The following is a 13,931-nucleotide window of genomic DNA, read 5'->3' as shown; positions in this document are numbered from 1 at the left end:
TTCGCTGAAGGCGAAATGTTTGTGCGTCAGTCTCGCTTTCAAGATCACACAGGCAACTCAGAGATATGCTGGGAACCTTGAAACGCCATGTCATAGTCCTGGGTATCTCTATTCGTATGCTCCTGCCGTACCTTTGCACCATCTCGGTCTTCCGCTTCCTACTCGTCGTCTTCCTCGTCGCTAGGATCCCCTAGATCTTCAATGATAGAGCTCTGAGGCGGCCGTTGTGAGGAAGGGACCTGCATTCTCGAGTTGCCGTGCCCGCTCATCTGCGAGCTCGCTGGAGCTTGCACTTCATCGTCATCCTCGGCATCTGAGTCCAGCTGACTCTCCTCCAGCTCGGCGCGCTGCATGCGCCTGATCTTCCTGACGAGGATGGGGTCGGAGCGTAGGTCTTCGGCGGAGAGATGCTGTGCGGCAGAGTTAGCAGCGCTCTTGTATGGCACAATTGGGTGTATTTTGGAGGTGTCAAAAACAACATACCTGATCGCACCCGGGTATGGGGCAGGCTACAGATCTAGCCCCTCCCCTTCCGAAGTTCGAGCCGCTACGGCGGATCATGTCGAGTATAGCGTTCTTCTCGAACGTGTGCGGGCACTTGTTACTTGTGTATGGCTCCTTGAACTGCTGGAATGTGATCGGACACTTGGTACTGATAGTCGCCTTGTCCATGACGATATCGTCGTCATCGTCGTCAAAGGCACCTCCACGAGTCTGTGTAACGCCCAACTGTGGCTCCCCAGACTCCGTGAACCACGTGTCTTCATGCCCGAGCACTGGCCCATCATCTCCGTATCGAGCATCATGTACGACTCGCTTGAAGTCACGGTACTCGTTGTGCTTGGCGTACCGTGCGGTAAGGGAAAGAGAAGTGTAATCGTTCTTCTTGCGCTCCATACGGTCTGTGAACATCTCCACCGAGCCGGTGAGCACCACGCGAGAGCCGTCAAGAGGTGTTGGGCCAGGCGTTGGGCCCTCGGTCATCTGAATTTCTGCATCGGAGTCTGCATCGCTGCCCTCTTCTGTCCTCTGCGTCTGTCTTCGTTGGGTCTGGCGCTGTGTCGTCTGTGTTTCGTACTCTTCCTCGAGCTGCTTAGGCGCGTTCTGCCGGAGCCATTCGAGTGCGTCCTCGATCCGCTGTGCTGCGACGCTGGAGTCGATCACAGCACGCATACTCTCCTCCAATTCCGCTGTGACCTTGTCGACTTTCAGCTGAAGATCTGCCATGGTGGCCTCCTCGTCTGCCCTCTCGTCCAGTTTCTTGCCAGCATCCCACTTCTTGCTGCGTGCCTCGAAGTACCGTTGATGCTCGCTCAGCATGTCGTTGACGTTCTCTGCCGTGCTTCTGATCGTGGTCACAGCAGCAGTATTGTGCTTCTTGACCTCTCCGAGGGTACGGCCGTTCAACTCTCGTAATGCGCGTTGGGCCTCGCTGTCCAGAGGGTGCGACGGCTTTTTGTAAGGTGGCAGCGCATCTTGAGTAGCTCGAATAGGCGTTGCGGCGATCGAATGCCGGCTGTTGCTTGGAGCGGTTCCAGCACGCGGATTACGACTACGTGACGACATTTTTTTTTTAATTGTGCTGTTTGTGGTTGTATGTGCGGAGAGGTTCCGGAGGGAAACGGCGTGAAGTGAGACGCGTCGAATCCTTAGCGCGTCATCGCCAGATCACATGTCTGTGTCAACAAAGTCGGTCCTGACAGAGCACTCATCGTGTGTACCTGCGCAAGGTGTCGAGCGGGGTTTTTTTTTTGGAATTGACATTCTCAAACTGGTAAGGTTATAGGTGTGGTCTATGTAGGAACTTCGGTGGTATATTGCGGAAACGCCACAATGATCTTGGCAAGGCGTGGATATCATAACTGCTAAAGGATAAAGGACCCAAAAAAACAAACATAGATCTCAGCGGCACTCGAGAGCAACCCTCGTGCACTCCGGCTCTCCCTCCTTATCGTACACCCGTTTTCTTCGCGTGGCCCGCACTCAGGAAACGCGATGCCTCGAAATGAGCCGACAGATAGTCTTTTTTTGAGACGTGTGGATGGAGCGTGGCTCGACATCCGTACTGGCTGACCTTGTGTTTCTGGCTTGAAAGGCAGTGCCGTGTACCGCCAGCGTATTGCTTGTAAAGCACAGCCTTCTCTTATCTGATGGTGCTCGATATCGTCGTAACCGTTCGGCCTTCCTTCGTCGACATGGGCAGCCCCTTCTCAAGATCGCGCTCCTGCCTAGCCCTTGCGTTCTTACCAGGTGGCGGCGACGCAAGGCGGATACTGGCACGGCGGTTCTGACGATTCTGCTTGCTGACATTGACTGTCGAGCGCCCGGTGATACGACGAGAGGCACGGCGAATAGATTGTCGGACGTCCCACTGGCGCTTCTTTGCAAGCCACCATAGTGTTGCTGAGCCAACTGCACGAGAATCAGTATGATGCCATCAGGCTACGTCTTCAAAGGAACGTACTGCCACCGATGACCACAATCACGGCCACCACGATGATAGCTATCAGTCCGCCAGACGACAGCTCAAAAGCACCCCTTGATGAACCTGCTGCGCCAGCATCGTCTGCATCCTGAGGGTTGTCTGAACCGCCGTTGTATCCTGCGGGAGGCAGATCGCTCCCTGAGCTCGAGTCCTGAGCAAGGGCAACGAGAGGAAGCAGCAGCGAGAGGAAGAGAGTCTGGACCATGTTGACTGAAGTGCGGTGGTTCAAGGAAGGATCGGGACGCAGACGGGCGTTGAACAGGTGGTGCGAGGGTCGCGTGAAGATTGCGAGATCAACTCAATCAGGACGGGACACTGCCCAACAGGTCAGGCAGGGTGTCCATCTCTATATTCGCGCCCTCGTTGGCAGAAGCTATTTCCAGGCTAACACGCCGCTGTGAGAGCATTGCAGGCGCCTAACATGGTGCGATTTCCAAGGTACCAAGGTCGTAGCCGGCGATTTTCTTATGCGGTAAACTTATTATAGGGCCATCGGCGTCGAAATGCCATGTCTTGGGGGAAGAGGCGAAGCGGATTGGTGAAAGCGTTGTACATGTCGGCGCGTACCATGTTGATGGGAGATCACCTTGCAGCTCGACAGGGGGGTTGCAAGATGTGATTGGCTTGGTGCCTTGTGCAAGCGCCGGTGCTTGTGCATGCCGTGCACAGTTCGTGTTTCAGTTGCCTTCGAAGAGACAACACCGCAACATCAACCGCTATGGGCATGTGACAGCAGGTAAGAAGCGGGCGACCGTATTGAAGGCCTTCGTAGGCGGTAATTCAAGTCGAGGATGAGATGTCGGTAATTGCAACATGCAGCAACAAACGCAGGAACGCCCCAGGAGCAGTAGAGCCCACGAGGAGCTCGCAGACGTTACTTGGAGCATCAGAGACTCAGATGGGAAGCTTGCTGCCAGGCAAGGTGTTAGCAGAGGTTGGCAAGAAGGGGTAAGAGATGCCAGAAATACATCTCGTCAGGTCTCCGAGTGTGGCAAGACCTCATAGCCTCTCCCGCACGTCGATGATGATTGAGAGGATTGATAGATTTACACGAATGTCAACGCGTTGGATTCGTGGAGAAGAGATGGAAGATCGACTTTTACAAGCATATTCACTCATAAATGCTGCGGTTGACACAAAATTACTGGCCTTGCTGTAATCTTCCTGAGCACTTCATGGTCGAATAACGTTGATGTTATTTATCTTCCAGTGCATTTGCAGCAGGCAACAGGAAAAAGTTTGCGGTTGGGTATGTCTTGAAGTCAATGTCGATGTCGATGTCAATGTCAATGGTCTGCGACTTGCTCACCTTCAAGCAGGAAAGAGCATAGTTGCAAATTTCCTCGCCACGCTTTACCTCTCTCACCACTCACCCCTCACCCTACTCACCTGTGACCGCACATCCTTCGTTGTCTCTGGTCGTGCGTTTTGTCCGTAAATTACCGTTTCTGGGCTGCCTTGTCCACGTTGCTTTTGTTGTTGATAACTATACAATCGCCGAACCTTGCCTTCGCAATGGCTGAGCTCTCAAAGGGGAAGCAGTATGCGACGAACCACAGGCCATCAGGACTCAGACATGTACAGCAAGTCCCCGACAGCGATTTTGAAGTTCCCGAAACGCAACTGGAGGCCTCCCAACCTGACTCGATTGACATCTTGCCTGATGATGCCGACTTCTTGGCGTGCAATCAGGTTAAGCGGTCTTCACATCATATTCTCCTTCCACAGACTTTCGGTGTGGACAAGCCCAGCTCAGCAACCATCGTAGAACCTGCGTTTAGCTTTGAACCCATCAAGCGAGCTCTGAACAAGACGCCTCCACAGCAGAACGCACCGGCCTTGCAGCCCTCTACCCACCCTGACGCCGCTGTGCTCTCTATCGAACACGATAACAGTGGACCACACAAGCCAGGTACGAACATGCATAGATTTGTTGCGCTTGTATTGATAAATTTACAGGTTTCAATGTTACTTGTACAGTATCTACTTCCCCACCGCCTGCAATTGAAGAGGATGCTGCTATCGTAGCTTCCGAGAAGGAAGAGGCCCCGCTCGTTCAAGACCAAATCCCGAAACCATCACACACAATCCCAACTCTCGTTGAAATCGGAGATACCGGGCATACCAGGCATGTGACTTTGCGATCACCCGAACTGCAGCACTAATATTCAATACAGCGGATTCAAGCCTTGGGTAACGGACAGTATTTCGCAGCCTCCCTCAAAGCCTGTCTCCATTGCGAAGGCTACCCGTAATGGAAGAAAAGCGAGAAAAGGCAGGAAGACGCTCGTCTCTGGGTTGCTTGTGTCATACCCAAATCCCATCGCCGAATCGTCCAAAAACCCCACGTCACTCGAACACAAAGTAGAGGCCGGCGGCCCCATCCAAGATGTTGGAGACTGGGCTGTCAAGCCTCAGGATAGTGGCGTGCGTGTGCCGACAGATGGGCCAAGTGATACTAAGGCGCAGTCATTGCTCATAGCTGAAAAGAGGTTGCGGCGCTTTACTATGGACAACGCCTCTACTTCCGTCCAGCACCAAGTAAAAGACTCCGCACATACCAGCTCAATTGGAGCAACTCAGCAGAGTGTCTTCTCCGGACCGAAATTACCGGAGCCGACCAATATTGCAGGCCGCTCCACCTTTTCAGAAGTCCCATCGTCTAACGCCTTATACGAGGGCCATGCCTTTTCTTTAAAGATGCAACAGAATCAAGATGGTGATGCAGGTATTCAAGGTGGTTTATCCTTTGTAGGCAAACCCATGACGCAGCATCCAGGAACAAATTCGACACTGCGTCAGGTCCTAGGACCTACATCAAGCGGAAAACCCAGCGGTGCGAATCAACAGATCTCGCCATACAGCTTGACGACTGAACTGGACCAAGCACAAGCATCATTCTCGTGTTTGCAAGACGTGCATACTGGCTTACACGAGCCCTCGAGCCGCATGGGGCCAATTCGGGTGACCAAGCCTCATAAGAAGGTTCGACCTTTACACAACTCTTACTCGAGGCCGTCCTTAGCTGGTAGTAATTCCCAAACAACTGCCAAGACCACGGCTTTAGAAATTGCACTGGACAGTTTCCGAACGGCTTGCCTTGTCGACCAGAGCCGAATGGAGGATCAGATGTCGTTTACATTGAACACTTTGAAGCAAGAGAAGAGGCAGCTTGAAAAGGAACTATGGGAGCAGCAGACTGCTAATAATGAGCTGAGCTTGCAACAGAAGATACAGAAGGAAAGCCTTGCTCGTTTGACTGAAAAGGCGAAGACGCTCCAGAAATATGTTTCAGGCCTTCAAGACGACCACGAAAGATGTCAAAGACTGGTGGTGGTCTCTCAAAAACGAAACAGCCAGGCTTTGCAAGATACAATTGCTGAAACAGTGAGAGAAAAGGCTGACCTGCAACGTGCATTCGACCAAGCGGTCGACTCGTTCAGAAAAAGTCAGACTAAGATGACAAAGACTCTCAACGAGACTTATGTGCAGCATGAAGCCGCAATATCGAGGATCACCGATCTTGAGGAGCACCTCACCGAGCTCACAAGCACGTACGAGGCCGAGAAGGCCAGGAGCACCGAAATCGAAAAACAGCTTGTGCCGTCTCTTCAGAGTATACAGCGTCAGCTGAGCGAAAGCACCGTTGCCTTCACTGATAAGCTGAGCAGCATGGATGCGAAATTGGCTTGTCTTGCGTCCGAGGATCGCAACCAAAGCGGCGTCATGGATTGCTTGCATATCCTGCAGAAACTCAAGTCAATTTCCTTTCTGACTGTTGACGAGGCACGGAAGGCTGAAGGCATGTTGCGTTTCATTTACGAGCGGTGAGTGCTAAAACCTGCCATTTTGACATCATACTGACATCCCAATAGGACAGATGCAGGATTTGAACAGCTGGCTGAGACTTTTGCGAGCGAACCGCGTTTTGTAGAAAGCATCCGACAATGCGTGCGCGACCAGGTCCAGGGATTACTAGCAGAAATCTTGCGGCGTGGGCAGGCGATAGTGGAATGCCATCCGGCTCCTCATGCAACTGGGTTGATCAAGTCAGAACTTGATACCTTGAAACAGACTCATCAACAGACGGAGGCGCAGGTCAACTTACTTACACAATCAGAGGCGGCCCTCAAGTCACACAGTGTGCAATTGGAGACGCAAAGGAATGAATTGCAAGCTACTCTCCAAGAGCATCAAGCGCAGGCACGGCTTGAAATAGAACAGCTTCAGGGCGAATGCAACCGGACTAAGAGCGATTTGCTACTTGCGAACGACACAATCAAGCAGGCTGAACGCCTATACCTGGGGCGCGAGCGGGAGTTTTTCGAGTACAGATCACAAGCCTTGGCCCATTGCAATAGCCATGAGAAACAGATACAACAGATGAAGACCCAGCTTCAAGCCGGAAACCGCGCAAACGACACTCTCCAAGAAGACCTCACTAGCTCGAAAGCCATGCTGGAGTCTGTACAGTCTGATTACGATCAGCTGAGCATCGATGTCTCTCACTACAAGTCTATAGCTGACACACTCCGCCAGGAGGGGGATCACCTGGAGAAAGAGCATGAAACAACTCAGGCCTCACTTCGCTCTACAGAAGAGAGGTTCCGGGTTCTTGAAGCAGACAGAGAGGTACTTACCGGTACACTCAGGGAGGTTCGCACGAGTTTGCGCAAGTCAATCGATGCTGGGGCTGGCTCGAATACAAAATGTTCCGACTTGCGGCAACAACTTGGCGACCTGCAGGATGCTAAAAATGCCAGTGACGAGCAACTGCAAAAAGCACAGCGCAACCACGCGATGGAACTACAACAGATCAAGCAGGATTGTGTTACGCGAATCGAAGACTTACGATCTCGCCTTGCTGCGTCCGAAGATGATCGCAAAGACTCTCATGCGAAGGTGCGACTTATGGAAGCTGCCCATAAGCAACAGCTCGAATGTCATAAGCAAGAGACCAGTGCAAGGTTCGAACAACTGGGGTCTGAATCAGAACGAACCCGGAAAGAGCTTGAGGTTCAGCAGCAGAAAGCCAATGCAGAGATTGATGAGCTACAGCGTCAAGTCAACGAGTGGAAGGCTAAAACAGCAATCAAAGTCCTCGTTCCGAACTCACAACCATCCCTTGCACACAATGCAACATCGAACGCATTACAGCAGCCCCAATCCGGAAAAACTCGAAAGAAGGTCGATCGACAGACCAACTCGGTGACAGTGGTACCATCAAGTAGCCGGCGGCCTGACACTGACGAACGTCGGCCTATCATTGATAGATACAATCTCCTCCACAACCGTCGCGAAGGCTCGCAGCACCAAACGGGCTTCTTTGAAGAAGAGTATGATAATCGATTCGGGCCTCAAATCACATTTCACGAGCAGGAAAACAATCTGCCGCTGACGGATGCTGGTGCCCAGATGGTTCCCGAGACCCAAGAGATTGAGCTCGCGCAAGGATCTACTGCACAATTCGCAGTGATTGAATCACAGGTTTCTGTTAGTGGTGGTAAAAACCGCGAGAAGACTGGGTCAGACCTGTCAACGATGCCTTCAGAAGACTTGTCTGAAATGCTTCTGGATCTCCGATCCGATCCTGGAAGACGGCGTGACTCATCTGGTTACTTGCCATCTCCAAAGAATACTATATGTACACCGGAACGTTCGGGACAAGAAATTACTTCAGACCCTCCGTCGTCAACATCGCAAGACCGGCCCAAGTCTCGAGCGAATACAGCATCTCGTATGGCGCCTTTGCCCGTGCACGACGCACCGCGACAGCGTGTGCACGCTGACGATCTTGCTCAAAATCTGGCGTATGTGCATCCCCACCGAAGTCTGAACAATGTAGGTCCCAAACGTGATCACGCCCAGCTTGTTTCAGTGTATGCTGGCACACAGCCCAGCGGAGCCGATGCTGGCCAGAAACGAAAATCTGCCAGCGACATTGAGCAGGGTGCTCCCTCCAAGAGAACCCGCGTTTTCGCTCAGCCCATCGGCCATCGTCCTTCACCGATATCGAAAAGTGATGCGCCCTTCACGCCAGCACCAACCAGTACAACCTCTCACCCTGATGTCAACCCCAGTCCGTCTAATGCCACAGGCCGCCACTCGAGTAACCGATCGTCGTCCAATGCCGGTTCTCAGTCTAGTGCTCCTCGGCTCTCGTCCACTCGCAACACGCGAAGTAAGAGTATGTTGATTCTTTTAATTGATCATCTTGTATGTACTGATATTGCAACAGCCAACAAGTATGCGGATCGTTTCGGACAGGAGCTCGATCGACATTAAGAACTTCTGTAGATCGCAGCAGTCGAATAGGACGGTACTAGACGTCGCGAATAACAATAGTACCTTTTTCCACAAACGCCGTTAGGTACACTTACTGACAGTCCACAGTCAGCATTTGTCATGAAGTACGAAGCTACCTTACGAAACATGTTTTCAGATACTTTTCATTGACAGTCGTTGAGGGAAATTAAAGCCCAAGTATAGGTAGGTGGGTTCGATTGTAGGGGTCACGTGCTCGAGCGGTCGCTCCTTACCACCACCAGTGGTGATGTTAACGATTTATCAGCGACATGCGCATTCGGTATATATATGTACACGACGATTTATATTTAAGGATATTAGAAATGATACTTCTCAAGGTAGCCTTTACACTGACTTTTCGTGTCGTTTCGGTCAAGTAAGTACCAGCAGGTACTAATACGCGCGCTCATGCGCAAACATCAACACACAGCTGCTTACTACCGGCTCAAATACCCCTTTGAACGAATGTGAAGTAGATGCAACCTACCATGAATAAGCTCCAAGGCTTCAGGTCGTGTTGCGAATGCTGATAAGCATCAAAAGCGTGTGTTGCCTTGCCGCTACTTAAAGATTGTCGTCGCCAGGTTCTTGCTGGAAACCGACTGTCTTCACGGCCAAAACCACAAGAGTTTGGGTGGCACTGCAACCGCTCTTGCCGTTGCGTAGACCTGCCCTGCAGTACCCATGAGCATAGCTTGATCTGCGTGTGTTTATTGCTGTTGAGATTGATGATGTCGGGGCCGTTCTAGCATATTCGCGACATCGAAACACTCCAAGGTACCTAGTATTCCATCAACAGAATGACCTGTTGTCTTACAAGCCCATAGAAGTTTGCCAAGGCTATGGCTCATAGCACCTGTTTTGCCTTGGTCGCTCTGGCAGCGTTGCCGCGCTAAGGTGGTTTTCATTTAGTTTCTTTGAGTGTTAGACGGCTAAGCCAATACAGCTGTGTAATATACAGATAGAGGGCATCGTGGGAAGGGACTGGAGGTCTGTAGCGATATGCGAGTCTCTAATATCGATACCAAGACATACTTGGTCCTCGTGATCTTCATTGGCTCATGCTGCAGCGCTTCCAAAAACACAATGAACGATAGATGGAACTCAAACACGCCAGCCAACAGATGCAAACGCTCAAGGCGATGCAGAAAGGATGACGGTGGTGATGCGGTTAACGATGCGGAAGTGCATCTCCTCAACGACGCTTGATTGGTCAAGGGCTGCTGCCGAAGATCTGCCGCCACGCCCTGAGATGCGGAAACCTCACGATTCAACAGCACGACTGCCATCGCCAGTAACACAAACCGCTGCTCGTCGCCATGGCCAAGAAAGGTAAGGGGGCACTTCCTGCGGATACATAACTCATCTCAGCAAGCAATAAAAACGAGAGATGCACGGAAACGTGGCCGCACATATGCTTGCTTTCCAACAACGCAACACCATAGAACACCTCACTGACGACATGCTCCTACAGCGAAGTCCCGTACCATCATGGTACGTCTCATCTCGATGGCCATGACGGGCTACTACCGAACAATGCAACGACCACGTGCGCATCAACCGCTGAGCATGCTCAAATACGATCCCATTGGTACGCCAACCCTACAAAGCTGTACATGGAGGCGAGACTATGTTGCGCTTGTTCATTGCTACAACATATAGCCGCATAAAAGACGCAAACGCGCAAATGAAGAGCATGACTGCTTGGCGGCATCCAGATGCGTTGGAATATAAGGACATGGGCTGACAGGACGGCAGTGCGAAAACAAGTTCTCTTCCTTGAGGCGAAACGTGGAAAGAAATAGAACGGTTTTACAACAGCACAACTTATCGTGGTATAGCGACAGGGAGGCAAAGGGGAATCGAACGCGATATACAGCAGGCGAGGAGGAAGCTGCACGCGCAAAGCGTGAGAGTCGGCGACGCAATACACGCAAGACGATACATCATGGAGTGAAAGATATGTACAAATAATTTATGTACACTGTACCATATTCAGCATGGCCTGGCGTTATAGATGGATTCGGCAGATACCGGGCAAGAGCCCTCCAATCCACAACATTGACATCTCACATGAGCGCAGCTCCGTCCTGGCCTCCCTTGTGTGTCGAATTCAGCATAGATCTTCTTATCCTCTCTTTTGCTTTTCCCCCATCTTTCATGCAGCTCCTGTTTTCGGGACTCGGCATTGGCACGCATCGTCAAGAGCGCGCGCTGGCTGCCAAGCAGAGCGGATTCCTACGGCGTTCGTCATTTCTCTTGGCTGTACTCCTTCGACACCAATCTTGTATCGACGCACGGCAGCCTCCAAGACAGTGCAGCCTCAGGGCCCAGAGTTGGATGGCCCTAAGCGCAGCGAGTCTTGACCGGCGGGCGTCAGCGGCGGTTCTCCTGCAGTGATTATGATTATTACACGAGAACGGCTCTACGTACTGTCAGTTTTGGAGAAAGTGAAGAGATCTCGTAGCTCGTAGTTCACGCAGAAGGGCATGCACTTAGTGTTGACTCTTACTGGATTGCAATAACTCCCTCCTACAGGTTGTGCAGTTGTGACAAGAGCACACACATCAAGGCCGGCTCCACCTAGGTACAGGGATACTAGAGCCAGATTGACCTCTTACATAGTGAGCATTCTCCAGCTTTGTTACTCCACAGCCGCGCCGGTTTACCCGAAATGGCACTCCGGACACGCGACGTCCTCATCTCTTGGGGGTGGAAACCTTTGATTGAGCTAAGAATCCTGTCTCAAGGACAAGAGTATAGTGCGACATCTCTTGGCTGGTAGCGGACCACATCCGACATCATCGTCGCTTTCGTTCAAGTTGCCGGAGCCACGACCGAGACTATAAGATGGCGCTGACAACTGAGTCTATACACAGTGTCTTACGCGCAGCCCAAGGTCTTACAATCGCATCTTACCACGCGACGATGGCCTCGACTACATCACAGACGTCGGAAAAGTCCGACAAACTCCAAGATGAACGCCATGAAAATACCCTGGTCTTACGCAACGACGCCCTTTACAACTCTACAGCAGCATACCATGAGCAGCACATCGTGCAAGAGAAGTCTGCTAATCGCAAGGGTGGCATGTTGGGTAAATTCCAAAGACTCGGCAACCTCCCAGAGTGGGACGTACCCAGACATGGCCAGCTGCGCGGCAAGGCTCTCAATAACACCATTGCATGGGCCTCTTGCCTGGCATTTTTGATGTTTGGCTATGATCAAGGGGTCATGTCGAGCCTTCTTACACTCGATGACTTTCAGCGACACTTTCCGCTCATGACGCCCCTGTCTCGTGCAAACGGCATTTGCTGGCTTGACGCGCCAGACAACACCATCAGAAACGAACAGATGTGCACGGGTGATGCAAACACCCAAGCTGCGGCTGTCGCTGTGTACCAAATCGGTTGCTTTCTTGGCGCAGTACTTATCCTCTTCTACGGAGAAGTCTGGGGTCGCAAGTCCTCCACATTCTGGGGCAGTTTCATCATGATCGTTGGTACAATCTTCCAGGTTGCAGCAGGTGGTTCCAATGGAGGAGATATCGGCGCTTATGCAATCTTGGTTGTCGGCCGAGTTGTGGGTGGTATTGGAAACGGCATGGTGACCTCCAGTAAGCATCGCTTTCCCATTCTGTCTTACCCACCCATGCTAATCATCGCAGCTATTCCGACGTGGCAATCCGAATGCGCAAATCCAGAAAAGCGTGGGAGACTCATCATAACCTCAGGTGCTATCATCGTGGCTGGAGTCATGATCTCGTACTGGGTCGGCTATGGCTTCTACTTCCTTCCTGCAGGTATGAGCTACAGCTCGGTTCGCTGGAGGTTTCCGGTCGCGTTCCAATCGTTCTTCACTGTCGTCGTGATGTGAGCTTCCCAGGGCATCTAAGGTGACCAACTGATACTGATGCTCTGATAGGTACATGCTCCTGTACCTTCCAGATAGCCCACGCTGGCTACTCATGCGCGGCCGCGAGGAAGAAGCCAAAGGCCTCCTCGCACGCTTGGCCGATGCCGACGTCGACTCTGAAGTTGTCAACATCGAGCTCACTAACATCAAAGAAGCCCTCGCAGCCCAAAGCTCCCTTGGAACTTTCAAGATGCGCGAACTTCTTACCAACGGTCCATCACAGAATCTGCGCCGCACACTCTTGGGTATCGCAGCGCAATTCTTCCAGCAAATCTGCGGTATCAACCTCATTGTACGTCACTGTATTCCTTCATATCTCGCACTTCGTACTGACATGAACAGACGTACTACGCCACCTTCGTCTTCGAGAACTCACTCGGCTTCGGCCCGGACATGTCGCGCCTCCTCGCCGCCTGCAACGGCACTGAATACTTCTTGGCAGGCCTGATCGCCATCCCATTGATCGAACGTATCGGGCGACGCAAGCTAATGCTCTTCGGCGCTTTTGGGCAGATGAGCAGCATGATCATCCTTGCTGGTTCATCCTCTACCGCCGCGGTCGACGAGCTTGGTGCTCCGAGACTGAATACGCTCTACGGCGTACTCGCCACAGTGTTCTTGTTCGGTTTCAACACCTTCTTCGCCATCGGATGGCTGGGCATGACATGGCTGTATCCTGCCGAGATTACAAACCTGAGGATCAGGATCCAAGCCAACGCCTTGTCTACTTGCAGTAACTGGTTGAGCAACTTCCTCATCGTTATGATCACGCCGCCTGCCTTTGAAAACTTGCAGTACAATACGTACACGATGTTTGCAGTCTTCAATGCCGCGCTGATCCCAGTAGTTTACTTTTTCTTCCCAGAGCCGAAAGGACGGAGCCTGGAGGAGTTGGACGTCATCTTCGCTGCGGCGAATGCCGAGGGCATCAGTCCGGTCAAGATGGCGAACAAGATGCCGAAACTTGAAGGGAGGGAATTGGACATCGAAATTGCTAGATACTGGGGAGGAGATGTGGAGGGTACAAGGAGGAGGAGCATCGCGAGCACGCAAGAGCGTGAGCGTAGGAGGAGCTCTGTTGGCGTGCAATCGTAATACACATCGATGTATATTCCTGAAGCTCTGGCACCAGTATTTGCTAGATTGGGTGCTTCAAACAATAATGTCTAGCCTTAGTTACCCGAATGAGCTTTTTACAACTACTTTTGAGGATGCAAACTCACTC

At 51.9% G+C, this 13,931-nt stretch overlaps 5 protein-coding genes across 5 annotated transcripts, besides 2 other annotated features; 3 read left to right on the top strand and 2 right to left on the bottom strand.

The window, feature by feature from the left end:
- Positions 1-158: 158 nt before the first annotated feature.
- Positions 159-1,566, bottom strand: EKO05_0010590 (uncharacterized protein; the record flags this gene model as incomplete). The annotated part of the gene is made up of 2 exons (XM_038943529.1): positions 159-410; positions 484-1,566. The coding sequence occupies 2 exons, from the start codon at positions 1,564-1,566 to the stop codon at positions 159-161; spliced, it is 1,335 nt and encodes a 444-aa protein (XP_038793546.1).
- A 577-nt stretch (positions 1,567-2,143) lies between these two features.
- Positions 2,144-2,690, bottom strand: EKO05_0010589 (uncharacterized protein; the record flags this gene model as incomplete). The annotated part of the gene is made up of 2 exons (XM_038943570.1): positions 2,144-2,412; positions 2,465-2,690. The coding sequence occupies 2 exons, from the start codon at positions 2,688-2,690 to the stop codon at positions 2,144-2,146; spliced, it is 495 nt and encodes a 164-aa protein (XP_038793545.1).
- A 1,056-nt stretch (positions 2,691-3,746) lies between these two features.
- Positions 3,747-3,777: a tandem repeat.
- A 55-nt stretch (positions 3,778-3,832) lies between these two features.
- Positions 3,833-3,893: a tandem repeat.
- A 107-nt stretch (positions 3,894-4,000) lies between these two features.
- EKO05_0010588 (uncharacterized protein) lies at positions 4,001-8,770 on the top strand (the record flags this gene model as incomplete). The annotated part of the gene is made up of 5 exons (XM_059637799.1): positions 4,001-4,397; positions 4,445-4,617; positions 4,700-6,312; positions 6,361-8,672; positions 8,724-8,770. The coding sequence occupies 5 exons, from the start codon at positions 4,001-4,003 to the stop codon at positions 8,768-8,770; spliced, it is 4,542 nt and encodes a 1,513-aa protein (XP_059493782.1).
- Positions 8,771-10,110: 1,340 nt separating this feature from the next.
- Positions 10,111-10,596, top strand: EKO05_0010587 (uncharacterized protein; the record flags this gene model as incomplete). The annotated part of the gene is made up of 3 exons (XM_059637798.1): positions 10,111-10,123; positions 10,266-10,382; positions 10,550-10,596. The coding sequence occupies 3 exons, from the start codon at positions 10,111-10,113 to the stop codon at positions 10,594-10,596; spliced, it is 177 nt and encodes a 58-aa protein (XP_059493781.1).
- A 1,123-nt stretch (positions 10,597-11,719) lies between these two features.
- Positions 11,720-13,801, top strand: EKO05_0010586 (uncharacterized protein; the record flags this gene model as incomplete). Its single annotated transcript, XM_038943627.1, has 4 exons — positions 11,720-12,407; positions 12,459-12,663; positions 12,716-12,998; positions 13,049-13,801. 4 exons carry the CDS (start codon positions 11,720-11,722, stop codon positions 13,799-13,801), a joined length of 1,929 nt encoding a protein of 642 aa, XP_038793543.1.
- Positions 13,802-13,931: the final 130 nt, after the last annotated feature.

The sequence above is a fragment of the Ascochyta rabiei genome, chromosome 20 (assembly GCF_004011695.2).
Source record: "Ascochyta rabiei chromosome 20, complete sequence".
Classification (NCBI taxonomy): domain Eukaryota; kingdom Fungi; phylum Ascomycota; class Dothideomycetes; order Pleosporales; family Didymellaceae; genus Ascochyta; species Ascochyta rabiei.
Note: the sequence above shows the minus strand (reverse complement) of the source record. Positions and strands in the feature narration are given on the sequence as shown.